Raw genomic sequence first — 27,971 nt, 5'->3', positions numbered from 1 at the left:
CCAAACTGATGCATTCTGAACGGATCCTTTTCCATTCAGAATGCATTAAGAGCAAAACGGATCCGTTTTGGACCGCTTGTGAGAGCCCTGAACGGATCTCACAAATGGAAATGAAAATGCTAGTGTGAAAGTAGCCTAAATACAGAGTCAAAGGCCAATGCGTTTTAAGCAGATTACGCAAGTTGTTGGCAGAAATTGAACCAGAAAAGATGCAAATTGTGAAATTGAGTAAAAAGTTTGACATTTGACATTACTCATCAATTTTTGAAAGCGGTCTACAAGAAGGCATGGTCTACAAGAAGTGGCATTGCTGTACAGAAAGCATCAAACAAATATGCCCCTTGCCAGTCCCTCAATGTATATGGAACTGATGGAAGCTGATGGAATCAGCTTAGCACATCATTTAAACTCCTCCTAATATGAACAGGCAACTTATAATGAATGATAAGAAAAATTCACAAAATTTGATTCAGATTTCATTCAGCAGAATCTGTCAGGCCGCTTGAATTGGCTCCGAATAAATTGTACCAATGGCTCTGAAAAGTCGTGTGTGACGTTTAAGGGTCTCCTAGGATTATATACAACTCATTTCAGGCTCTTTAAGGACAAGCCAGCAGTAATATTTTTAAAGTGACACCAGACTGTGGAAAACAAAGAAGCATAACTTGCTCAGATAAGTTTGGCTTTTAGTTACTTATTTATTCCATGGCCATCTGGAAAGATCCTGCAGGAAGCAATTAAATAGATATCTTGCAGTCAGAGAAGTGTCTGCTTTCTCCCCGTCTCTCCATCTTTTGCTGGAGACCAGTTCTGAATGTACATAAATGTAAGGAAATATATCTACCTGCCATCTTTATTTAAACAGAGCTACTAGGAACTTTTAGTTAGATTTGGTTATAAAGAGCAGAACTGATATGATTTTCATAGACTTTGCTGTAGAGGTAATATACTGCTGAATGTGTCTTATTGCCTTCTCTGACTTCTCCCATTCACTGGTATTTCCTTTTTTAGGTAATTTTATTTTCTTCTGCTGCTAATTTTAATAATCATTAACATCTCCAGAGCCGGTCTTCTCAGTCGCTCTCCTCAGCTGCCCTCTTATAGAAACTGAAATGAACTCTCCTTTTGTCTCAATAGAAATGACCAATCCGTTTCAGACCAAGCCCATCATTTCTTCCTGTCTGCCCTGCTGGCTCCTGGACAGTGTGACAGCCATAGATAGGGCCCCCGGCAGAACTGAGAGCTCCCAGAGAAGACCCCTCAAGCTTCACCCACCAGCACCAGGTGCAGAATGGAGGCTACCCTGAACAGTAGTATCTCTGTTCTTTAACCTTCTATGCCTGAGACTGCTATCTCTCCCTTTCTCGGCCACTGGCTATGAAGAAATGATCAACATGTCAGCATTATAACATTTACTTTCCTAAAGGACCACCCCTACCAAACACTCCACTCTACCTCCAAGAAAAACACAACCATAATGTTCAACAGTGTTCTGCATACATCAGCGGAGACAAATACTTAAGTACAATAACTGCAGAGTGTTCTTCTCATAGATAAAACATTTACATGTGTACAAGAATGAGCTCACAGACAGGAAGTTGGGGAAGGAGGTGGGGCTTAATACTACATTCAGCGCACTGTGAAAGAGCTGGAAGCTGCAAAACTTCAGCGACTTCTTACAAAATCTACCCCTGTATGTATAGAGTGACACTAGACAGGACCAGGCCACTGATACCACAGAAAGTGCTACTCAGCTTTCCCTGGTGCCTGAATGTCAAGTTTGCCTTTATTATCTATATACTCTAGGCAAATTTGGAATTTCAGCAGTATGCGAAAGCTGGGTAAAAACCTCTGCAGAGATGTGATGGAGGCCACACTTGGTACATACATTCTGTATACACTATATCCATGAATATCAGGACAAGCATGAGTATATAATACATATGTAGTTTGATCTTTAGCATACATCCACATGCTACCTAGCCTTCCAAAGTTGCTGAATTTTAATTCTACACAAGCATACAGTGAAGGAAGGCCTTGGCAGATTAGCTATTCTGATGTATGTACTATGGCTGGCACTATAGCTGGTGCAGTTACCAAATGTATTTTGTACTGTTAGTAACTTGGAGATTCCTTCCAACTAAATGTCAACGCTCACTGTATAGATATAAATTATCCAGACTAAACTCCTCCTAATTTTGCTGGCTCACACTGGCATCAGACATATTTGGCTTTAGGTAAACATATGGCTGCTGGTGGTAACAAAGAACCTCTTCAAAAACAAACTGCACTGAAGAATTTTTTTATGTTTAAAAAAAATAGGTCTCAAACATTTAAGCCATGGTGTGTACACACACACACACACACACATACTTAGAGGGTTCATATAATCCTCCTTATTCATCGTTCCTGTCTTGTCAACTGAAAAATGGTTACAGCCACTTTGAGAGATTTACCCTTAGTATTAACCAATAGGCCTGACAAAATAACAGGCATGCAGGTTGGGGGACACCTGGGAAATAGTGACCATAAAGTAATAACCTTCCAATTATCATTCAAAAGAGCGTTTCTACAGGGAGGAACAAAAATACCAAACTTCAAAAAAGCTAAATTTAATTAACTAAGAGAGGCCATAGGCCTAACTAACTGGGGAAAAGTCCTCAAAAATAAAAATACAAACACAAAATGGGATATCTTTAAAAGAATCCTAAAATCTCACTGTGAGAGGTACATACCATATGGCAATAAAAGGTTCAGGAGAAAAAAGAAACCAATGTGGATAAACAGAACTGTAAAGAATGCAATAAATGACAAAAATAAAGGATATAAATCACTAAAACAGGAGGGTAGCACCGAAGCACTGAAAAACTATAAGGGAAAAAAAAACATGTAAAAAACTAATAAAAGCGGCCAAACTAGAGACCGAGAGATTAATTGCCAAAGAGATTAAAACTAACCCTAAAATGTTCTTCAATTATATAAATTTTAAAAAGTAATTAATCTGAAGGTGTCGGCCCTTTAAAGAGTAATGAGGCGGGAGTCGTAGAGAGCGACGAGGAGAAAGCAAAGCTGTTAAATATTTTTTTCTCCAATGTATTCACTGAGGAAAATAACAGTCAGATGACATGCAGAATGTAAAAATAAACTCCCCATTAAAAGTGTCCTGTCTGACCCAGAAAGAAGTACATCAGCGACTTAAAGGGAACCTGGCATGTGGATATTTGATTATAATCTACCTAATTATATACAATCATTAACTACTAAAAAGTACCTTAGATATATTCACTTACTGGTGTGACAGATGGTTACCTCATAATATACACACAAAGATGCCTCATGCAGCATGCTAATGAGCTGATTTGAGTCCAGTGTGATGTAATTTAGTCCAGCGTATATTTAATTCAGAGCTATAGCCACTCCCCTGCCCACCTGCTACTGATTCATATGGAAAAAAACTGTCATTCAGCAGCAGGTGGGTAGGGAGAGTCAAAAGCTCATAAATATTCATGACTCATCATTATCAGCTGGAGCTTTTCAATACAAGATGTTGGCAGATTGACTGGGTCAATTAAAGAAAGTGACCCAGCATTTTGCTAAGAGAATCAGTCACTTACTTATGTTGCCCTTAGTTAGGACACCATAAAACTGGTGACAGGTTCCCTTTAAAAGGATTAAAATAGACAAATCACCAGGACCGGATAGCATACACTCCCGTATCCTAAGGGAATTAAGTAATGTTATAGCCAGACCCTTATTTCTAAAATTTGCGGACTCTATACTGACAGGGAATGTCCCACAGGATTGGCGCATGGCAAATGTGGTGACAATATTTAAAAAGGGTCCAAAAACATAGCCTGGAAACTGTAGGCTGGTAAGTTTAACCTCTGTGTGGGTAAACTGTTCAAAGGTTTTCTGAGAGATGCTATCTTAGGGCATCTCAACGGAAATAAGCAAATAACGCCATATCAGCATGGCTTCATGAGGGATTGGTAATGCCAAACTAATTTAATCAGTTTCTATGAGGAGGTAAGTTCTAGACTTGACTCAGCGCATCAATGGATGTCGTATATCTGGACTTCTCCAAAGCATTTGACACTGTACCACACAAAAGGTTAGTATTGTAACATCCCAGAGTTATGTTACCAAACTATTATTCCCTGCTACAATGTGTTAAGTGCAATTTTATTGTCCGTCTATATAATTATATTGTCATTAATGTCATTTAATTTATTTCTAGGCCTGTTTCATATATTATGCTGTAATTTCCCTGTACACCAGCAGGTGGCAGCAATGTGTGATCAGGTCCATAGCCAGTTTATTATAGCTAGACTGGAATAGTTCATTCCAGTTTTAGTCCCACCTCTGTGAGCAGAAGTGGGCTGGTCCCATGTCCTGTCTCATGGGATGGAGAAGGAAGTTCTAGTTAGTGTACCAGCCACCCCTGCTTGGGGTAGGCTGTGTTAGTAGGAGCTCCCAGAAACAGGGATCCCAAGACAGGATCAAGCCTCGGCTGAGGCCAAAGATCACTCTTCCCAGTCCATGCCCTTCAGCCTTGACTGTGGACCAGCAAGCAGCACCTCCAGAACTGTAGATCTCCAGGAAGATCCATCCTCTGCGAGCAGTACTGTGAGTAACATATCCAGATTCCAGGAGAAGCCAAATTCCTCCTCAGCTAGTCAGTCTCATACCAAGCAGAAGATAGACAGAGCAGAAGATAAATACCTGCCAGATTCTCCAGGCACATAGTATAGCTGCAGAAGAGATACTGATCCCTGCCATACATTGCCAATACCTGCTGGGACCTAAGACTATTGCTGTAACTCGTATGGATTTATGCTGTTTTAAGTAAAGACAAATTGGATTATATTACAAGTCTGGATCTCATTTACTGCTACCAAAGTTCCTCAATTACTCCTATAAGCAGCTCTCATTTTATTACAACTGAGCCAGGATCCAAGAGTCCAGCTGTACCAAGGTAGGAGACACTGTTGACACCATACCTACTACACAGAGACATTATCCCCCTCTGGCATTCCTTACCTGGTACGTGAGTTATTACATCTTAAAGGGCCCTGCAACAGTACCCTGCACACATTGCAATTGGCGTCACAAACAAACCATAGACTTATATACATCTATCCTGACCCACTGCATAGTTGGCCACCGTACTAGCGTCCTTGCTCTATTGCAGTATATAAAATGAGAATGCTCGGACTGGGAGAAAATGTCTGTATGTGGTAAGTAACTGGCTGAGTGATAGAAAACAAAGGGTGGTTATTAACGGTACACACTCAGATTGGGTCACTGTCACTAGTGGGGTACCTCAGGGGTCAGTATTGGGCCCTATTCTCTTCAATATCTTTAATAATGATCTTGTAGAAGGCTTGCATAGTAAAGTATCAATTTTCACAGATGACACTAAACTGTGTAAAGTAATTTACACTGAAGAGGACAGTATACTACTGCAGAGGGATCTGGATAGATTGGAGGCTTGGGCAGATAAGGGGCAGATGAGGTTTAACACTGACAAATGTATGGTTATGCACATGGGAAGGAATAATGCAAGTCACCTGTACATACTAAATGGTAAAACACTCGGTAACACCGACATGGAAAAGGATGTAGGAATTTTAATTAACAGCAAACTAAGCTGCAAAAACCCGTGTCAGGCAGCTGCTGCCAAGGCCAATAAGATAATGGGTTGCATCAAAAGGGGCATAGATGCCATGATGAGAACATAGTCCTACCACTTTACAAATCAATGGTCAGACCACACATGGAGTACTGTGTACAGTTCTGGGCTCCTGTAAACAAGGCAGACGTAACAGAGCTGCAGAGGGTCCAGAGGAGGGCAACTAAAGTAATAACTGGAATGGGGCAACTACAGTACCCTGAAAAATTATTAAAATTAGGGTTATTCACTTTAGAAAAAAGACAACTGAGGGGAGATCTAATTTATATGTATAAATATATCAGGGGACAGTACAGAGATCTATCCCATCATCTATTTATCCCCAGGACAGTGACTGTGACAAGGGGACATCCTCTGCATCTGGAGGAAAGAAGGTTTGTACATAAACATAGGAAAGGATTCTTTACGGTAAGAACAGTGAGACTATGGAGCTCTCTGCCTGAGGAGGTGGTGATGGTGAGTACAATAAAGGAATTGAAGAGGGGCCTGGATGTATTTCTGGATCATAATAATATTACAGGCTATAGCTACTAGAGAGGGGTCGTTGATCCAGGGAGTTATTCTGTATTGCCTCATTGGAGTCGGGAAGGAATTTTTTATAGACAAAAGTCTTTTTTCGGCCTTATGTACTATGTTACTATGTTACCCTTATCGAAACACTAAAAAGTTAGATTAAGATTTGACCCAAATTTTGGGAAAATTAATGTTGAATTTGATTAGTTTAAAATTGAATCGCTCAACTTTACTTATGGCCTCTATTCTTGTGATTAGTGGTGCACCCAACAGTCTTCCCGAACATGTCTTCCCAAAATAAATGTCCATTGTAGGAATGCCCATGAAGGGTCTGGCAGAAATCAAGGATTCTCTTGTAGAATGTTAACTTGCTCTTGTAGGGCTTATGGACAGGGATAACATCCCAATACTGGATTTATAAACTATGGATATGGGCTTTATTATATGTGCCTGAGCATTTTTGGGGGGAATATGTGCCAAAGATATGTTTTTGGAAAGGCTTATATTTCAGAAGACTTATAGTTTCAAATGTCAATAAAAGATCACATTTTTATAAATGAGTTTAAAGCTGTTACTATAAAAGCTTCCTAATACCATTAAGCAAGTAGAATCCTAGAATACAAATAAGTTCACACTCCTTAATGTCCATTTGAGGAGTATGGCCGATACATCAAACTTTCACTTCTTAGGTCTTCTCACAGAGAATATTTTAAATGACAGAATTAACTTTTTTCTTTCAGCACAATTAAACCTTTTCTCTAGATTTCTTGATATATTAGTGAGATGTTTTGATGAAAACCACTCTTTCAGAAATGCAGAAAGTTTGCAATTCTTCCAATTATAGAATTAAATTAGTTTTGTCAGTAATTAATGATTTCATTCTGCCAAATAAATTACTTTGTGCAAATACTAGAGCATGTTTCTTTCGTGTTATCTCAGTCACTGTCCTCTAATCCCAAACTATCTCCTGGAGAACATTAGATATGGTTTCTTCTAAAGTTACTGATACCTTTTGCAACATTTTTTGTATAATTAAAGGGAAAACATGCTTTAGCGGGCACCTCACATGCGCAACATGTCTAATCTGCATGGAAAATCTTCTAGAGAGGAAGGAACAGAGCAAATTGATATAAACTTTTGTGGGTAATGATTTATTCCTCAGCAGTGGAGACAATGAGAAGGCAATTCAAGCTGTCTAAACCCAAATCTAAGCCCTCCTTCTTGATTGACATTCCTGAGGCCAAGGAATGTCATCAGCAGCCTTGCTGAAATCTCACATTGGTGCCATGTGTAGTGAAGCAGGGTACTCAATGACACTCTGCACACTCACATGAAGAGGATTCCTCATAGATTACAAGGGCTCATACATGGGATTTTATCACGGTTTAGGTTTTAGGTCCAAAATTCTGTTCTAAACAGATCTTAATAGAAGCCTGAGCTTTGCTTATTCTTTTTATACAGAGCTGCAAAACCCTGCATGGGTTGGACACATGGAACTTCATATTATGGAGCTATGGGCACTCCGTGCACCACTGTATTGTGATCTTAATGGTGACAGTATTGTCCATTCTGAGCATAGCACAGCTATGTACATGAGTTTGCACAAAGCCATATGACCACATGCGAGAGCCTCAGTCACATAGGGTTCATTATGAATACTCATGGTGTATCCAGAATAAGGAACTACACTCAGGAGGTGAACATGCAAGTAAGTTTATTAAGAATCCAGTGTCACCAGAGTGCAAAGCTGAAGCAACATTTTGTGTGTGGATGCCCTTTGCCAATCTGTATGCAATAGTGGGGTACTGGGGTGGGAACAGTGTGATCCTTCTCTGATCCTATTCCTGCATATACCCTGATAAAGGGCATCTACACCTGAAGCATCAATTTCAATTTTGTACTCTGGTGAAACTGGATTCTTTATAAACTTAATTGCACTTTCACCTCATGAGTGTAGTTACTCTTTTTGGGTACAACATGCTCCTCTATCCACATACGGCTATAGAGTATGCAAATTCTACCTGTTAATATAGCATAATCCAATTTTTTTTTTTAATAAAATCCCAATCCCTGCAGTATACCTAATGCTCAGAGTTGCCCCTAGCAGTAATAATGTCCCCCACAGTGGACATCAACAGTAATAATTAGAGATGAGCGAATCAAAGTTGACGAAGTGGAATGTGATCCAAATTTCAGGAAAAAATGTATTTGAACCAAATTCGAATTTCCTCATGCTTCCTGGTAACGAATGCCATTTTATCCTACAATGGCTGCTACACGTGTTAGGACATGGAGCAATGAACTCTGGGAACGAGGGATCACCCATAATTCCATTCATGCAGCCAATCAGCAGCCAGCCAGCCCTGTGATGTCACAGCCCTATAAATAGCCTCAGCCATTTTGGATTCTGCCATTTTCCAGTGAAATTAGTGCAGGGAGGGACGTCACTAGGCGCTAGGGACAGTGGTAGGAAATACTTTATTGTGCTAAAAAAACTATTTACAAGTTCAGGAAAGATTATTCAAGGTGTAGGGAAAGGATAGGGAGGAATCATTCCAGAGCATTTATGTAGAACAGGGTTCAGGAGGGGAGTTCACAGCCTGGGTAATAGGAACAATCCTATTATACCTTGCTGCACTGACTGGGGATCCAAATTGCCTTTATACTGCTCTGTAATTCCAGAATACCGTTCTTCTTATTGGGGTGCAAGTATTGTTTGATACAGGCATTAACAGGGTTTATTACAAGGAATTATTTCTAAGTCTTATTTGCCATTGTGCAGTGCAGTTATATGTTCTGAAGCATTTTTTGGCTTTTATTAGTGGGAATAAAAGGGCTTATTAGCCATTGTGTGGTGAAGAGCGAAAATTACAGCCCTTTTTATGTGTGTATTAGTGGCACCAAAATTTTTTATTTGCCTTTCAGCAGTGCAGTTATAAAGCCCTTTTTGTCATGTATTAGTGGCAAAAGAAAAGTATATTTGCCGTTCAGCGGTGCAGTTATATGTTCTAAAGCCTTTTGTGGAGTGTATAAGTGGAAAAAAGAAAAATATGTTTGCCGTTCAACGGTGCAGTTATATATTCTAAAGCCTTTTGTGTCGTGTGTAAGTGGAAAAAAATAAGGGCCTATTTGCCGTTCGGCGGTGTAGTTATATGTTATAAAGCCCTTTTTTGTGTGTATTAGTGGCACAAAAAAAGTATTTGCCGTTGTGTGGTGAAGTGAAAAAATTACAGCCCTTTTTGGCATGTATTATTGAAAAAAATAGGGCTTATGTGGTGAAAGAATTGTAGACTTTTCTGGGGTCTTTTAATATCCTTTTTATTTATTTATTTGCTCTAACAGTATATCAGACAGAGAAGTGCCAGGCCCTGCAGAGGGGATTGGCAGAGACCTAAATGTTTCTGGCACAGGCACAGGTCACAGCAGAATAAGGAGGTGTGGCAGCAGTAGTCGCAGCGAGAGGCCTGAGCTCTCTGTGTCATCTATCGGTCGTGTCTTCACCAGCAACCTAGCTTTGTCCCAAGTGACATCCAACACCCCCAGGCCGAGAGTTAGTGGGTTCATCAGACACAACCCTTAGTTGGAATGGCCCGGTAGCAGGCCCTGTGCCCTCACCTGTCCTCAACCTGCCTCTGTCCTTTTCTGTTCCCTCAACCAATGAAGTATTGTATGCTGTGGGCTCAGCCCCACTGTACAGTGAGGACAAGCTACTAAAGGACAGTCAGCAGCTACTGGCCAACCAAGGTGTGAAGGAGACATCCGCTGCTTTCTCCACTAGGCAGGCAAGTAGTAATGAGGAGAGATGGGCATGGGAGCTGGTGTTGCGAGCAGTGAGGCTCCTGACCCAGAGACCTTTGAGGATGACATCAGTGATGTGCAGACAGTACTCGATGATGAAGATGCAGCTGATTACACCTGGGAGCCGGGTGAATTAGGGTGCTTCATCATCATCGGGAGAAGAGGGTGGCAGCTTGTCTGTAAGGCAGAGGCAGAATCAGCAATTTGCTAGCGTGGCTGGGAGTCAGCAGGGTGGCAGCAGATTTCGCTGACGCTGCTTCCACCTCCACGTTGTCATGCCGTTGGTCCTGCGACAATGTCTGCCTTTGCCTCATCATCATCCACCGTGTCCTCAGCCTCCACTATAGGGACAATTCACAGTGCCCCTCCAGCAGTTCTGCACCTTGTTTGCTTAGGCGGAGTAACACAGGGGAGGAATTGCTCCATGTACTTCATCAAGCAATCAAATTCTGGCTTTCTCTGCGACAACTCAAAATCAAAACCATGGTGACTGAAAACGGGAAGAACATGGTGTCTGCACTGTGTCAAGGAGGGCTGAGTCATTCGCCCTGAATGGCACACGTGTTCAATCTGGTTGTCAAGCAGTTCCTGAAGTTTTCCACCCATCTGCAAGACATCCAAAAAATGGACAGGAAACTTTGCATGCACTTCAGCCACTCGTACACCGTAAAGCACACCCTCCTTGAGCTGCATCAGCAGAACGGCATCCCCCAACATAGGCTGATTTGTGACCTTTGCACCCGTTGGAATTCCCCCCTTTATATGTTGGACCCACTGTATGAACAGTGAAAGGCCATAAACAATTTCTTGATGATCCAAGCGGACAGGAGTACTCCCCTGTGTAACTTTGATGTCAGCCAGTGGCAGCTCATTTGTGACACCTGCCGATTGCTCAGGCATTTTGAGGAGGCCACGCTATTTGTCAGTTGCCAGGACTACGGGATGAACAATGTCATTCCACTGCTTCATGTCCTGGAACAGATGCTGGTAAATCTAGCTGGTCAGGGGATTAGAGATATGGAGCCTAGATCTCATGGCCACATGAGCCCTGTGGGGGCTAAACTGAAGGACGAGGAGGACATTGGAGCACAAGCAATGTGTAGACAAATGGGTGTTTTTTACACACACAGGTGACAGGAGAGGAGGAGCAGCCAGAGGAGCTACAGGGCTATTAAGAAGACGAGGTAGAGGACACAGACACACCATGGCATTATGCAGTGGAGATAAAGGCAGGGAGTCCCTCCGAGTCACTTGCACAAATGGCCAATGGATGCTCACTTGCTTGTGTAGTGACAGCAGAATTGTCACCATTTGGCAGAGGGGTGACTTCTGGCACTCCACCTTGTTGGACCCTTGCTACCGGTCCAAAATAGGGGCCTTATTTTACACCTGCGGAGAGGGAGGACAAACTGAACTACTATGGAGCCATCCTATGTAGTCAGTTGGCTGCTGCCTATCTGCACCATCGTCCATTCTCTCACAGGTCTGACCAGGTGGCCCTCTGTGCTCACATTCCTCTGCCATGGCTGCTGTGCCAGGGTGGGGGGGGGGGGTAGGAGCAGTTCCAGCTTCATCAGCAGCAACTTAAGTCTAGAGTAACTAATTAGCAGCTTTTTTCACCCGCTCGTGAAGAAACTACTCACCAGCAGCAGCAACTAGACCTGGAGCAAGACCTGAACCAGAAGGTGGTGGCATACTTGGACAGTACCCTGCCACCCCACATTAACGATCCGCTGAACTACTGGGCAGCCAAACTGGATTTGTGGCTGCAACTAGCAGAGTTTGCACTAGAAAAGATGTCCTGTCCGGCCAGTAGTGTGGCATCAGAGCGGGTGTTTAGTGCGGCGAGGGCCATAGTTACCCCAAGAAGAACTCACCTGTCCACCAAAATGTGGAGAGACTGACCTTTGTCAAGATGAATCAAGCATGGACCAGCCAGGATTTCCACTCACACTGCCTGATGCATCAGACTAGATCATCTTTGTAGTCAGACTTTGACAAAAGAGACCAGTTTATTCTGCCTACCTGCCTCAGCTACGTTTCTGATGCTGCCACCAACCTGATGCCACACATCTGATGCCAAGGGCTCCTTCTTTCACACACCATCTTTAGCTGGTACTTGTATTGCCATTCACCTCCCCACTCAGTCACTCTTTGGTTTCCTCATGCTGCTGCCACCTCCCCACTCTGTCACCGGGTCACTCTGTAGTCTCCTCATGCTGCTGCCACCTCCCCACTCTGTCACCGGGACCCTCTGTCGTCTCCTGATGCTGCTGTCACCTCCAGACTATGTTAACTTGCCATTCTGTGTTCTCCTGATGCTGCTATCACCTCACACTATGTCACCTTGCCACTCTGCCACCTCCAGACTATGTTAACTTGCCACACTGGTCTCCTGCTGCTGCTGCCTCCTCCACGCTGTCATTGTGCAACTCTGTGGCCTCCTGATGCTGCCGCTAGCTCCACACACTGTAATTGTGCCACTCCGTGGCCTCCTGATGCTGCTGCTACCTTCATACTGTCAATGTGCCACTCTGTGGCCTCCTCCTGATGCTTCTGCCACCTCCAGACTCTGTAATTGGGCCACTCTGTAGTCTCCTCATGCTACTTCCACATTCCCCACTTCATGACTGGGTCACTATTTAGCCTTTTTGGTCTGGATGACATCACCATTTATTTGACCCTTCTTCTGATCTGTCAGGAGGAAGGAAAAATGAGATGCACAACAGATCCTGTCTGTGTAACAGCTGTATGGCCTGTATGGTCCTATCAGAAATGGCTTATGATTTGGTAGCCAAAAGCTGGAGTGGGTACAAAACACAGAAGACATGCAAATATTTCATTCAAGTGTCATCTTTGTTTTGGATCCACTCCTGTTTTTGGCTTTAGCAATATTGATGAATTACTGACCAAATGCTGACAGAGTGAAGGTGGATACTCAACAGACAGGATCCGTTTTTTGGAGTGAAGTGTGCAGGGATTCTAAGAGCGACGCTTGTCATCTGCATGTCATACTGACTCACAGTATTATTTCACCACCACAGCAGACTCCCTATGCGTGTTACTGCAAGGCACAGTGTTCTACACCACTATAAAGGCTCTCTGCAGCCAGAAAATAGCAGTTTTTTAACACGATTCGCGGCAAATAAATTCAAATCAAATCAAATTTTGGAAAAATCCATTCATGTCTAGTAATAATGTCCCCTATTGTGGTCACCAGCAGTAATAATGTCACCCTTCAGTGCTCCCCCCCAGTACACAATAGTGGTTTTTAGCTATAATAATGATTTTTTTTTAAGCCAAAAAAAAGAAAAATTACTAACCTCATCGATTTGCATCCGCAGAGGCAATTCTTCTCTTGATGCTGAATGACCTATCAAAGGGCCTTTTTAACTCTTAAAAGGCTATTTTGCACTAGTGTATCCATTTTAATGGTCGTTAGACTGATGTACTCCTGCCTAATGGTCGTTAAAAATGGTCCTACAGGTTCTATTTTTTGACAGCTGCTATTCACATGCTATTAAAAAACGTCCATGTGAATAGCCATATTGACTACAATTTGTTCTAAAAAATAGCTGTATAAATGTATAGATGTATCCTTAATAGCCCATAGAAACAATAATATATAGCAAAACAAAAAGGACAAAATCGCACATCCAATATCCAAAAATATAGCAATCATTATTAAAGCCACAAGTAAAGTTAAAATACTGTACACAATGTAAAACCTTATGAGGGACCCGAATCTACCCCTACACAAAAAAAACTACCTTCAGTTCAACAAAAGGACCAACCATAGGTGCTAGATAATTTAAAAATACCCATATATACTGGATATGTTAATAATGCAATAAAAAATCACATCCAATATCAAATATCAGAGAATATGACTATTGTGTTGCATCAAATGTCCATGAAAGATATGTATGGCTAGCCTGCTCCATGCATATCTTTAGCAAATGCTGGCTTCCTCAGGGGTCTGAAGAAGGCATGTATACCTATGCCTACTTATTATTCAAATAAGAAATACACCCACATAATTTGGAAGCTTTAACGTGCAACTAACTCACAAGAACATCCAGATTAAGTGGAGTGGGGTTAGCTGTTGTCATACATATGACTCTTTTCTTAGCTGTCCCTAGCTGTATCTACTTCTGTACAGGTGCGGATACAGGCAGTGGAATCCAGAGATGAGGAAATCTCAAAAGTTTACATTAATCAAAATTGTTTTGAATTTCCCCAGAAATTCTAGCTTCTGTAGATCCAAAACTTTTGTGATTCGTCCTTTACAAACTGTTAAAAATGACCACCTTTTTACAGATCCAAAGTCAGAGAAGAAATCATCTGTCACCAAAACAAGATAATTTTTGGAAAATTTTATTTTTTATCCTTTTGGAAAATTCTAAACAGGCTGTTTGTTACCACCGGCTATCATACGTTTGTCCATAGCCATAAGTCACTGTCCCTTTGAAATGACTAATGATCTCTTGGAATCAAAGAGCTTGGAAGAGGTTGGATATAGTCCTAGGAGACCTTAGAGTGTCTTACACAACTTTTATGGGCCATTTGGGCATTTTGGAATCAGACCCAAATTCCCCAAATGAATTTTGTGAAATTTTCCTATCTCTAGTGGAATCTCTTCTATCTCTGCATATACCGTACCTAATGTCTTCAGTGACAGCTCAGCGCCTGTGCAGAGATTCATTAATGCTGATGCAGATGTCATTGCTCAGCCATCTAAAAGTGAACGTCTATGAAGTGGGGATTCTATATATGTTCAACACTCTTGTCCATTGAAGGAACAACAATTTGAGTTTATAGTCTTTACTTTTTTTTTTTTTTTTAGAGAATGCTTTTTTAGAGAGGAAGTCTGGGAAAGCTACTACTCTAGAAAAGCTTTTAACTGTCTTGTATTTAGAGTAAATTACAGGACGCCTGTAGTAGCTTAGACATTTCAGCAGTTCATTTGGGGAAATGTCAAGCTGTCATAGGCAATGTACATCTTCATGTCATACCCAAATGTCTTCACTAGGATGTGACAATGCATGAGCAAATGTCTAAGAGCATGTTTTCTGAGACAACACGATTGATGGCATAGTTATATTCACAGGTGAATATTACTTAGACAAACACAAGCAACCAACTAGTTCTCACGACAGAGATGAGGGAATATCATGCTGAACGCGTTATATGATGACTAGTCAACCGGTATATTAACACTTCAAGTTTCTATTCATCCATAAGGCAGTAGTCTGTCCACTGGGATCCACACATGCTGATATCTTGTTCATAATGGTATTTTCACAGCCACCAGGACCCCTGAGTTTTCCCTTTTTTGGAGGAAGGTACTGTGTCTTTTTCAAGGGATCACTTTCTGGAGTAGAAACTCATGCAGTTAATGTTCCCTGGGAAAAGCTAAGCAAATTAACTCTCTTTCAGAAGGAAGAAAGCTGTCTTTCTAAAAGCACCTACAGTAAGTTATCCTGTACATCAATGTCACACCAATTAATGGGAACTTGTCACCATAAAAATGCAGTGCAATTTGCAGGTAGAGCAGAAGGAGCTCAGCTGATTGATATATAAAGCTTTATAGAAAAATATTCAGGAAAAATTGTGCCTTTTATTTAATTCAAGAAATCTACAGTACGTCCAGTTGCCTTGATTTATTCTTTACAGATATAGCCTTTTATTGAAGGCTACTTTCACACTGGAGTTTTGTGAGATCTGTTCAGGGCTCTCACAAGCGGTCCAAAACAGATCAGTTTTGCCCAAATGCATTCTGAATGGAAAAGGATCCCTCAGAATGCATCAGTTTGCCTCCGTTCCGCCTCCATTCCGCTCTGGAGGCGGACACCACAACGCTGCTTGCATCATTTTTGTGTCCGTCTGTCGAAACTGAGCCAAGCGGATCTGTTCTGACACACAATGTAAGTCAATAGGGACGATTTTCTATGACACAATGTGGCACAATAGAAAACGGATTCGTCCTCCATTGCCTTTCAATGGTGTTCCAAACGGATCCATCTTGGCTATGTTAAAGATAATACAAATGGATCCGTTCTGAACAGATGCAGACGGTTGTATTATCTGAACGGATCCATCTGTGCAGATCCATGACAGATCCGCACCAAACGCAAGTGTCAAAGTAGCCTAAATCTCTACTCTTTTTATTGCTTTGGAGTCATGTGGGCAGTCCTACCCAGTGATTGACAATTAGCTATGCATGACTAAGCAGACAGGGATAGTTGTTAGTCACTGATAGGACTGCCCACATGACTACTGAGCTCAGAAAAAGCAGAGAGTTACGCCTCATGCACATGAACGTATGCCCTCCGAAACATGCGATCTGTGAGCTGGCCATATGTCCCGGAGTGGCATTGATCGTGCGCACGGGAGCACACAGCACCATAGAGTACAATGACGCTGTGGACATCGGGGCACCCGCGGGGCTATTGTCCTGCACTCATATGATCTAATGAGTGCAGGACAATAGTCCAGCGGGCAGCCCGTGCACACGATCATTGCCGCTCCGGGACATATGGCCCACTCACGGACTGTATGTCTCGGAGGGCATACGGTCATGTGCAAGAGGCCTTCAATGAACAACACAAATTTTACTGAATCTGTTCATATAAAAACTACATATCAATCTGCTGAACTCCTCCTGCTCTATAATAAGTGATAGGTTCCTTTTAAAGAGCCGCAAAACATAACTAAGACTTATCATGTTTCTAGGATGGTAATTGGTTGGGCATTGACTTACAGGGTTACTACCTAAAGGCGGCTTTAGATAGGTAGTTTTTAGTCTTCGTTCAGGAGGAGTGATTATTTGCCTATATAATATCTAATACTCCTCAGTGTGGTCCTAGAAATAGTAATGATGATAATGTACATTAAGTGCTTAGAGTGATTATATTTGTGCTAAGGCTGTTCAGTAGGAACAATGGACAGGGCTGATGTCAACACAAGGCACAACTGAGCGTATGCCATGTCCCACCGAGCCTCACCCTGCTTCACACAATCATTCTCAGATGGGGAAAAAAGGGAAATAGATCACATTCAATGTATGGATTTCAATCCACAAATTGTATACTAGCATCAGCCGGCAGCTGGCAATTAAAGGAAACCTGTCACCTTCATGCTGCTCTTATTGGAGACAAGTAATGACAGATACCGTGATTTCAGGTGTCTATCACCCATGAGATAATATTAGGTTGTTGCTGAGAACTTTCCATATAATCATCACAGTTCATGTCAAAGAAGAGTCACAGGCTACCTGAGAAGAGTCAGGGTTATTCATGAGATCCTGATTGACATTTATCTCCTATGGAGGTGACAATTAGAGATAAACAAATCAAATCAACCAACGTGGAATTCAATCCAAATTTCAGGATAAATTAGATTCACCGTAAAGCTGAATTTCATTTAATCTGAAATAGTGTAAAAAGATGACGGTGGCGGCCCGTCGTGAGCAAATAGAGGCGGTAAGTTTGATATAATTTTTTTTTATGTTAATTTTACACCAGTTTTACATTCAGATGCCACGATTGTTGTATGAACGTTACATGGGAGGGGTACAATGATGGGGGCTAGCGCTATCTCGGCTCCCTGTCATTACACCCACTACTTACAAAAAAAAAACATGTGCTTCGTCACAAAGCAAGTTTTTATTGTGAAATTCAGCGAAGTAGCCAAATTGAATGTTCTAAACCTTTGCTCATCTCTAGTGACAATCATCAGAAGGTAGAGAGCAGCACTTCATGAATAGCCATGGCTCCTCTCATGCAGCCATGACTTTCCTCTAGAACGGCTTATAATAATTATATGGCAAGTTCTCCGCACCCACCTTATATTAGCTCATGAGCGAAAGACACTGAAATAAGCATGTTTTTCACTACTTTATCACAGGATGTATATTCAGCCCTGACAAATTATATTTATAGATTTTTTTATATAGCAATGCTGATTGCCATAACCTCAGACTTTTGCTGCATGTAAAACATATAGGAATGTAGTCATCATTGACTGACTCCAGGGACTGTGCTGATGACTACTAATGGGCAAACATAGGTGATGTTGTACACCAGCTTGTTCACTTCACTTTGCAGCACTGGTAAGGCGGAGCATCTGTTCACATAATGAACTAATGTTTTACTGAGCAAGTATACAGTTTTGAAGACAGGACTACCTGCCTAACATTGTGTAAGGTACCCTTGTGCCACCAAAATAGCTCTGACTTGTCAAGGCATGAATTCCATAAGACCTATAAAGGTGCCCAGTGTTATATGTTTAACGTTGGCATCAAAATACATGGGCTACTCTTTAGTCCCCAAGCTCATCAATGAGTTTTGGGTGCCCGTGGACCGTTGCTCGTTCATCAGTTGTCCTATCTTGGACCACTTATAGTAGGTATTATCCACTGGCAACACTTCTCAAGACCTGCTCATTTGGAGATGCTCTGATCTAGTAATCTAGTAATTAGCATTTGGTCCTTGTGAATTTTGTTTAAATCTCTTCACTTGCGATATTTCCTGCTTTCAACACACCAATTTCAAGAACTGACAACTCACTCGCTGCCAAATATATCTCATCTCTTTAAAAGCTCCAGAAGATAATAAATGTTATTCACTTCATCTCTCAGTGTTTTTGTATGTTATAGATGATCGGTTTATATTTGTGTGTTCCACTTGGGTCAAGCACACACCTCGATTTTTTAGACTGCTGCTTGTTTCTTACCGCTTCTTTGCTAGCTCAGATGAAACTTTTTATTTCACTAAGAACACAGATAGATCTGCTTCTCTCTTCTTCTTTATCTACTCAAAAAAATCCCCAAGCACTTTGGCTGTCAGACTTATAGCCGGCTGTCAGACTTATAGCCGGTTTATAAATAGATGTACCAACTGTGCACAAAGTTACTAAATGCACATCTTAAAAACTTTTTTATTGATTGCATTAGAATAGCAAAGTGCGTTGCTTACCTTGATAAATGATGTGAAATCCCTGTTTGTTCTGAGAATAATCACTATGGAAATACAAGCTGGTCTCATGAGTAGTACTGAACAGTGAAGCAGGGACCTGAGGTCCACTTAACCTGCCAATTACCGAGCCAGTGTCTGCAGGTCCGCTCCGCACCTCCAGGTAGTCGTGTATTGTTTCAGTGGAGAAATTGACAAATTGCAGATGCACACCTGATAAGATAAATCACATACATTGCATTACCTAACGATACAGTTAATTAAAACAGCAGATGTAAAACACACTTCCAGCTGTTTATTGTGCTTCTGCTGTTTTCACGGACCGTGTCCTACCCTGACTGGTGTGAGCACTTCTGCCTGGAGGAGAAAGCTGAAACTAGGAAAAACAGTATTAAAAATTCACTATATATTCAGCCAAGAGAAGAATAATTTTTTTAATTGTAAAATGATAAATCTTTACCACTGTGGTCACTAGTGATGAGTGAATCAAAGCTCACAAAGTGGATTTTGATCCGAATTTCAGGATAAATTTGGTTCGCCACGAAGCCGAAACTCTTCGTGCTTTGTGATAATTAATTAATTTAAGTTGAAATAGCCTAAAAATAAAAAAAAAAAATAATACTGATCCTTTTGCCGCCATCTTGCTTGAAGATCTTGGCCGAAATCCCATGCACAGTAACATGTGATGGTGGTGTGATCATGTAATCTTGGGCCATGCAAGATTTCGAGCCAGACCTTTAAGCAAGATGGTGGCAGACAACCCATCATGAGCAAATGGATCAGGTATTATATTTATTATACAGGGTGGGCCATTTATATGGATACACCTTAATAAAATGGGAATGGTTGGTGATATTAACTTCCTGTTTGTGGCACATTAGTATATGTGAGGGGGGAAACATTTCAAGATGGGTGGTGACCATGGCGGCCATTTTGAAGTCGAACATTTTTTCAATAGTATATATTTTTTATTTTACACTGTTTTATTCCTATCAGATGCCGCAGTCAGCTATGAACACAGCATCTGAGGGGTACAATGATGGGGGAGGCTCAATTGTTGCTTCCTGTCATTGCACCCACTAATTACAAAGAAATGTGCTTCATGGCAAAGTAATTCATCACAAAGCCGATTTATTTTTTATTTTTTATTTGGCAATATAAAAACATAGTAACATTTAATTCTTTGTGTGTTATTAGTTTAAGCAGACTGTGATTGTCTATTGTTGTGACTTAGATGACGATCAGATCACATTTTATGACCAATTTGTGCAGAAATCCATATCATTCCAAAGGGTTCACATACTTTGTCTTGCAACTGTATATACCTAATAAAAAATTTGCTCTTTAGATTAAAGAGGTTGTGCAAGAAATTTTGAACTGGACATAGTGTTTGCACAAGTACCATTACTTTTTTTAAACAGCTCTTCAGCGGGAATGCTGGGAGTCAGATTACCACAGATCTGATATTGATGAACCATCCTAAGGGCATATCATCAGTATTAAACTACTCCCCTTTATATTATTTTATTTTATCCTTAATGTATTAATAAGCCTCTGTCTGCATGATCAACTCTATTAAACCAGGCATACTGCCTGTTAGGGTTTATCATGCTGATCACAATGATACCTTTATTTTGTCTATATATTAAACATAAGCGTACATTGTGCCTGTGAATAAACCAGTAATATGTATTAGCTTTCTAAGCATAGAAAACTATTCTCAATATGTCAGGTCTATAGCCTGGAAGTAATATTCTGCCCTCTATATATAGGTTCTCAGGTTCAATTTTCAAAAGAGACCTGTATGCCTCATTTACTAGGTTTGATCAAGCTGACAGAGGCTATTTATGTGAAATAATAGATATGCTGTTTGCTAGCCAGCTCATCATCATCCAGTGGAAATACAGCACTATTCTATGAATTCTCATTTACGACCCAACAATAGCAGTTGATTTACTTACCAAAACCAATAGGCAGTTTGATTGTCCATGTGCAATCCAAACTACTTGGGTAGTTTCCTGGAAATCCAGGGCTTAGTATCACACCGCTGAAGTCAGTCATCGCTCCACCACACTGTGCTAAAAGGGATCAATAACCAATTGTCAATAATTTCAAAAGACCAAGATTTGGTCAGTGTGATAAGTACAGCACTGTAAGATTGAAGACCGCAAATTGATATATATTGCAAGAGTATTGTATATATTGGAGATATTGCAAGAGTACTACTGTCCATCCAAATTACACAAAACTGGCAGAATGACTTGACTTTGCACAGATGTACTTTGTTTAATTTACAGTAATGTTCATGTGTGTGGGTGAAATATATCCACAGTGTTCACCATAACAGTGACCTTGACAGCCCCTTGCCCCCTTAAGAGTGACCTCTACAGCATCCCACCCTCTTAACAGAGACTTCCACCCTTAACAGTGACCTCGCAGCGCCACAACCCCTTAACTGTGACCTCCACAGTACCCTGCTCTCTTAACAGTGACCTCCACAGAGCCATGCCCTCTTAAAGACCTGGTCTATTACAATTTTAGCATTTTTAATTTTTACTCCCCACATTCTAATAGACATAACTTTTTATTTTTCCATTTGCTCTATGAGGGCTTATTTTTTGCAGGACAACAAGCATTTTTAATGGCTCCATTTGATTTATTGTCTTTTACTGGAAATTTCTTTCTGGGGTAAAATTGTAAAAAGCCACAATTCTGCCAAGGTTTTTAAGCTTTGACATTATGGTATTCTCTGTACGCTAAAAATTACATGACATCCTCATTCTGCAGCGCAATACAATTACAGTGATATTAAACTTGTATAATTTGTACTTTTTTTTTTTTTTTGCATAGATATTTTCTGACGGCCATAATTTTTTTAAAAGTCTATAGAGCTGTATATGTTTTTTTTGAACCAACTGTAGTTTTTATTTGTATCCATAGTGTTCCCCATAATATAGACCTCTACAGCGCCCCCCCCCCTTAATAGTGAGCTCCCTTAACTTTGACATGTACAGCAGCCCACCCCTTTAACAGTGGCCTCCTTAACTGTGACCGTCAGAGCTCTCAACCCCCATATCAGTGTTCTCCACTGTAGCCCGTCCCCTTAACACTGACCCTCCACAGCACTCTGCTCCTTAACATTGAACTCCATAGCAGCCCACCCCCTTAACTTTGACCTTCATAGCAGCCCTTTACAGTGACCTCCAAAGTACACCGCCCCTTTACAATGACATACACAGTGGCCTGCCCCTTAAAAGTGACCTCTACAGTGGTCCACCAACTAAATAGTCACCCCACAATTCCTTACACCCTTAAAAGTAATCTCTACAGCACCCTACCCTCTTAGCAATGACCTGCACAGTGGCTTGCCCTCTTAACAGTGACTTTCACAGTACCCTCCCCTTAACAATGTCCTCTACTGCACCTCTCCCACTTATTATTGACCTCCACAGTACCACAACACCTTAACTGTGACCTTCACAGTGTATTTCACCTTAATAGTGAACTCTACAGCACCCCACCTCCTTAACATTGACCTCCACAGTACCCTATCTCTTAATGTTGACCATCAAAGTGGTCCGCACCCTTTAACTGTGACCTACACAGGGCTCCGCCCCTTAACTTTGACCTCCACAGGAGTCTGCTCCATTAACAGTGACCTCCATAGCACCCTGCCCCCTTATAAATGACCAATAACTGTGAAGAAAAATGTCTGAGTTGTTATGGAAACCTGGTGTAACTATGTATGTCAAGACTGAAGAAACTGCTAGCTTCTATTGAAAAATAAGATTCATGTGACTATGTGTATGGCTGTTAGGATATGAGAGAAGCTGTAAGCTCCTATTGGCTAATATATTATTTGGAAATATTTCATGAATGCTACCTATATGTCCCTACAATATGTGCCCAAATTGGTGCAGATTGGTTCAGTTGTTTGGCTGTGCATAAAGAACAGACAGACAACAGACAGAAATGTATGTTTAAGTGTGTCCTAAATATATTATCTCACAAAGGTGTAAAATGCGCTACATTAATGAAAGAAATGAGCCCTATTGTTGGTGTATGTATCCACCAAATATGAGATGGCAAGAGGATGAAAAATGTGTCCAATGTGCCTAATAACATAGCATATGCGTCGACTATGTTATGGCATTTCCACCTTTTGATACATTTGGCACAATCTACCCCATTTTACTGACTTGCACCTAAATTCTATGAAACTTTTGGCATTTTAAGAGAACTTACCAATGCATATTGGAATTGGATAGTTCCATCTTCTTACTGGGCCAGGCATACATGTGATGTGAGAATGTCCCTGTGGGAAATATAGAATTTAGCACCAATACACATAGTAAGCCTTTGAAATGTTAAAATGTGCTGAGTTGCAAGAGCTACATCAGATATAGATACATTGCCTTGTCCTATCAACCCTTTATACCTAGTGGTTCCCGAATCTGGTTACAATATTGCTAGCAATCCTAAGAAGGCTTGTCGAAAGTTGTCTGCTTTGAGTAATCTTTAATTGTCAGAATCCACCTTCCTCCCCAAAGGTAAAGAGGAAAACACATATCCCAGGATATACCAATCCCGGTGCCGAGCTCCGGAGCATATTCTTTTATGGCTGTTCTCCACTCTTATTGATGTAGGCTCTAAATGCAGGACCCCACTCTATTGGCTTTAACTGAACAATCCCTTTAAAGATCATTACAACATATATGAGGAACCAATTAGTACTGAATTTATTTCCAGAATTTGGATGATAATTATTATTTGATTGTTACACATATTCGGGTATAGATAACAGTAATTTAGTTTTAGTGAAGGACAATTTTGCACTGTGCCACCCCACCACTAGGCTGAGGCTGCATGGCTCTGAGACTGCAGTGTAGTACAGTCTACACTGCAGCTAATGAAAGTGAACCCTGCAAGATTGCAATCCAGTTTAAAGGGCATCTGTCAGCAGATTTGTACCTATGAAACTGGCTGACCTTTTGCATGTGTGCTTGGCAGCTGAAGACATCTGTGTTGGTCTCATGTTCATACACACATTGCTGAAAAAAGTTAAGTTTTAACATTTGCAAATGAACCTCTAAGAGCAACAGGGGCATTGCCATTACACTTAGAAGCTCTGCTCTCTCTGCAACTGCCACTCCCTCTGCACTTTGATTGACAGAGCCAGGAATTATGATGTTTTGACTGCCTGGTCCTGTCAATCAAAGTGCAAAGGGAGCAGCAGTTGTAGATAAATCTGGGCCTATAGGTGTAAAGGCAATACCCCTGTTGACTCCAGAGTTTCATTTGCATATTTTAAAACATCACTTTTCTCAGCAATATGTTTATGAACATGGGACCAGCACAGATGCCTTCAGCTGTCAAGCACACATGCAACGGGTCAGCCAGTTTTATAGGTACAAAACTGCTGACAGAAGCCCTTTAATTTCATTAGCTGTGACGCGGGCTGATACACTGTGTTCTTTGATTACACTGCGTGTGCCACTGCCATAGTGGCTATATAGCCTCAGCCATACAGTCTGTTAGGAAATACTCTTTTTACAAGGGGAACAGTAATCCTAAATTTCAAGGAGGTATAACAGAAGATCACCACAATGTAGAGAAAAGATGTTCCAGAATTTGAATTTTATGGAAAACGACTATTTACTAATTTTCTGGGTTGAGCATAGTGATGGGTCCTATTAAAGATTGTTACAAGTTTAGCCAGCTCTAATGATAGGGTTGGGAAGTCTCATTGGAGACATCATTTACGGACAGTATCAGAAGGATAGCTAAAATTACTGAACGTTTTTGAGTAGGTCTTTGTAACAGATGTAGTAGGGGAGAACACCAAAAGACAACAAGACGGAAGGAAAAAGACACTAGGCCTCACCGCTAGGGAAGGAAAAGGGACACCACCTATGAAACCCTGCTCCTGGCCCTAACTCCTATCCGTATGGGCACCTCTCGATGGTAGAGATGCCCATACACAGGAACCTAGAAAACCCTGGTGGCCCTCAGATGCCCTAGACTTAATGACAGGGCAGAGACAACCCACTCCTTCCCTGGTGAAGGAACCAGCACCTCACTGAGGCCTAGTAAACAACAGGGGGGGGGGAGGAATACAAAACATAACAAGTGGAACACTTAACTTCTAAGGATGATGGATGATCAGGACTTCAACTAAAACTACACTCCAGCTCTTCCAACACCAAATGAAACTATCCAGAGCAAGGAGTGATGGACGAAGTCAAACTAAGGGCTCTTTCACACTTGCGTTGTTCTTTTCCGGCATAGAGTTCTGTTGTCTGTTCAGGATGCATCAGGATGTCTTCAGTTCAGGACCGGAACGTTTTATGGCCGGAGAAAATACCGCAGCATGCTGCGCTTTTTGCCCCGGCCAAAAATCCTGAACACTTGCCGCAAGGCCGGAACCGGAATTAATGCCCATTGAAAGGCATTAATCCGGATCGGGCCTTAAGCTAAACGTCGTTTTGGGGCATTACCGGATCCGACGTTTAGCTTTTTCTGAATGGTTACCATGGCTGCCAGGACGCTAAAGTCCTGTTTGCCATGGGAAAGTGTAGTGGGGAGCGGGACAGCAGTATACTTACCGTCCGTGCGGCTCACAGGGCGCTTCAGAGTGACGTCATCTATGCGCATGGGGCGCTCTGACTTCATTCTGGAGCGCCCCGGGAGCCGCACGGGCGGTAAGTATACTGCTCCCCCGCTCCCCACTACTACTATGGCAACCAGGACTTTAATAGCGTCCTGGCTGCCATAGTAACACTGAACGCATTTTGAAGACGGATCAGTCTTCAAATGCTTTCAGTTCACTTGCTGTGTTACAGATCCGGCGGGCACTTCCGGCAAATGGAGTACACGACTGATCCGGACAATGCAAGTGTGAAAGAGCCCTAAATAGGGGGAGGTAAAGGTCACAGGATCCACACCTGAACAGGAGGTGTGGACATACAAGCAACACACAGACAAAGTGAAACCAAAAGAGGCTGTCAGATCACTAATGAACAGATAATCTTTCAGACCTTCTCAAACCTGTCACCGGCGTGACAGTCTTTGAAGTGGAAAATATAAAGATTTTATGAGATTTTCTTCAGTTTCAGTAGATAACAATATGTTTCTAAGAATGGCTACTACTCCTAAAAGAAAATGGGTCTAATAATAACTAATCTACAAAAATGTAAATTTTTGGGATATGAACACCCATGTTGTGAATAACCTCTATAAATCTCTCTTTAGTCTTACTGTTTATTGTGCATGCTATAATAACAGTAAAGGGAAAGGGAAATGAATGGCAATACCTGGAGAGAGTATCCTTGATCACAGTGAAAAGACAGTACATCCCCAACCATGTATCTGTCACCAACTTTTATCCCATTACTTGGCATCAGAGGCTCTGGACATGAGTCGAGACCAATTCCTGAAAAATAAATATGACAAATACTGAGCATTAGCTTTTATATTGTCAATTATTTACTCTAAAATATATTACAAAAGCTCATGTTTCATTTACTATTACTCCACGATTTGAGACCAGAGAATAGGCTATCAATATAAATATCTGAGAGAACCTCTTAAGGTTTTTGAAGCCTATATAGGATCTAAAAAAAAAAAAAAATGAAAACTTTGCTTCATGATGTCTAGTTTTCTTCTCAATATAGTGTGTGTGAAAGGGATTGTCCGAGTGTTTAATACTGATAACCAGGATAAGTCATCAGTATCTCTTCAGTAGGGCTCTGCCGATCAACTGTTTGAAGAGGTAGTGGCGCTCGGGTGAGCACTGCAGCCTCCTGTCAGCTTTCCAAGCACACTGCCATCCATTCGATTCCAGCTCAGCCCCATTTACTTGAATAGGACTGAGCCTAGGCCATGTGACCAATGAATGTGATGTCACTGGCCAAGGAAGAGGATGCAGCCTCCAGTGGAGCACCGCAGCCTTTTCAAACAGCTAATCAGCATGGGTGCTGGGAGTCAGATCCCCCACAAATCAGATACTGGTGATCTATCTTGGTTATCTATATCAAACTCCTAGAAAAAACCCTTAAAACACATATGCAAATATAACAAGGCAGAGTTTGTTCTTCAAAGGGTTCTTTTCCCCCTTTGCTATTCAATAGAGTTCCCCACTAAATCCCTCTGATAAGCAGCATAATGCAGCTAGCGGTCGTCTGCAACAGTAACATATTGCCAGATCACATGTGCCACAATATTGCCAGGAACTGGTGGCCCTCAGCGACCAGTAGCAGAGAAATGGTGCCTCAGCTGAATACCATTATATGAACTGGAAAAAAATCCTTTAATTGCCTCCTTTGTGCATTATGATTACTCTGCAGTCCTTAGTTAGCAGTGCCACATGGGTAGTGCCAGATGGCAAGAGCCTCTTTACAACATCTAAATTCACATCTCCATTCTTTAGCAAGTACCTGCCACATTCTTGATATCCAACAACCTTTAATAATAATTTTTACTTATATAGCGCCAACATATTCTGCAGCACTTCACATTCAGGGGTTCATGTACAAACAGTTATAAAAATCATGGCAGGAAACAGGTCAACAATAAAAACAAGAAAAATCAGGGCCCTACAATCTATGAGGCGATAGGGGTGACACAAAAGGTAATAAGGTTATGTTTTGCCCAATGGTCCGGCCATCTTAACACAATAGAGGAGCACATATAAAGCTGCATGAGCTGGTCACCAGCCAATATCTGTAGTGCTTCTGAGTGCATGGGATGTGGATATTTAACAATAGCTCAGGTTCAGAAAAATGATAATGGGGGGGGGGGTGAAAGAAGACTAGGGGATGAGATAGGCTAAGCTAAAAAGATGTGTTTTTAGGGAGTGCCAAAACTGTGAATATTAACCTAATTGCTTGCGGTAGGGCATTCCAGAGAACAGGTGCAGGTCTGTTGAAGTCTTAAAGACCAGCGTGAGAGGTTCAGATTATGGTGAATGTCAGTCGTAAATCATTTGCAGAGCG

The 27,971-nt window shown here is 41.4% G+C and overlaps 1 protein-coding gene across 1 annotated transcript in view; it reads right to left on the bottom strand.

The window, feature by feature from the left end:
- The window catches only part of CSMD3 (CUB and Sushi multiple domains 3), a 1,090,172-nt gene that overhangs the window by 252,542 nt on the left and 809,659 nt on the right, over positions 1 to 27,971 (bottom strand). Inside the window, exons 36-39 of the mRNA XM_044293228.1 lie at positions 26,292 to 26,410; positions 23,224 to 23,293; positions 20,940 to 21,056; positions 18,982 to 19,191 (exon numbers count right to left, since the gene is read on the bottom strand). Coding sequence (XP_044149163.1) covers positions 18,982 to 19,191; positions 20,940 to 21,056; positions 23,224 to 23,293; positions 26,292 to 26,410 — 516 coding nt within the window. The remainder of the gene's footprint in view (positions 1 to 18,981; positions 19,192 to 20,939; positions 21,057 to 23,223; positions 23,294 to 26,291; positions 26,411 to 27,971) is intronic.

Source organism: Bufo gargarizans, chromosome 5, assembly GCF_014858855.1.
Source record: "Bufo gargarizans isolate SCDJY-AF-19 chromosome 5, ASM1485885v1, whole genome shotgun sequence".
NCBI classification, from domain to species: Eukaryota; Metazoa; Chordata; class Amphibia; order Anura; family Bufonidae; genus Bufo; species Bufo gargarizans.
This window is presented reverse-complemented; position numbering and strand designations above follow the sequence as displayed.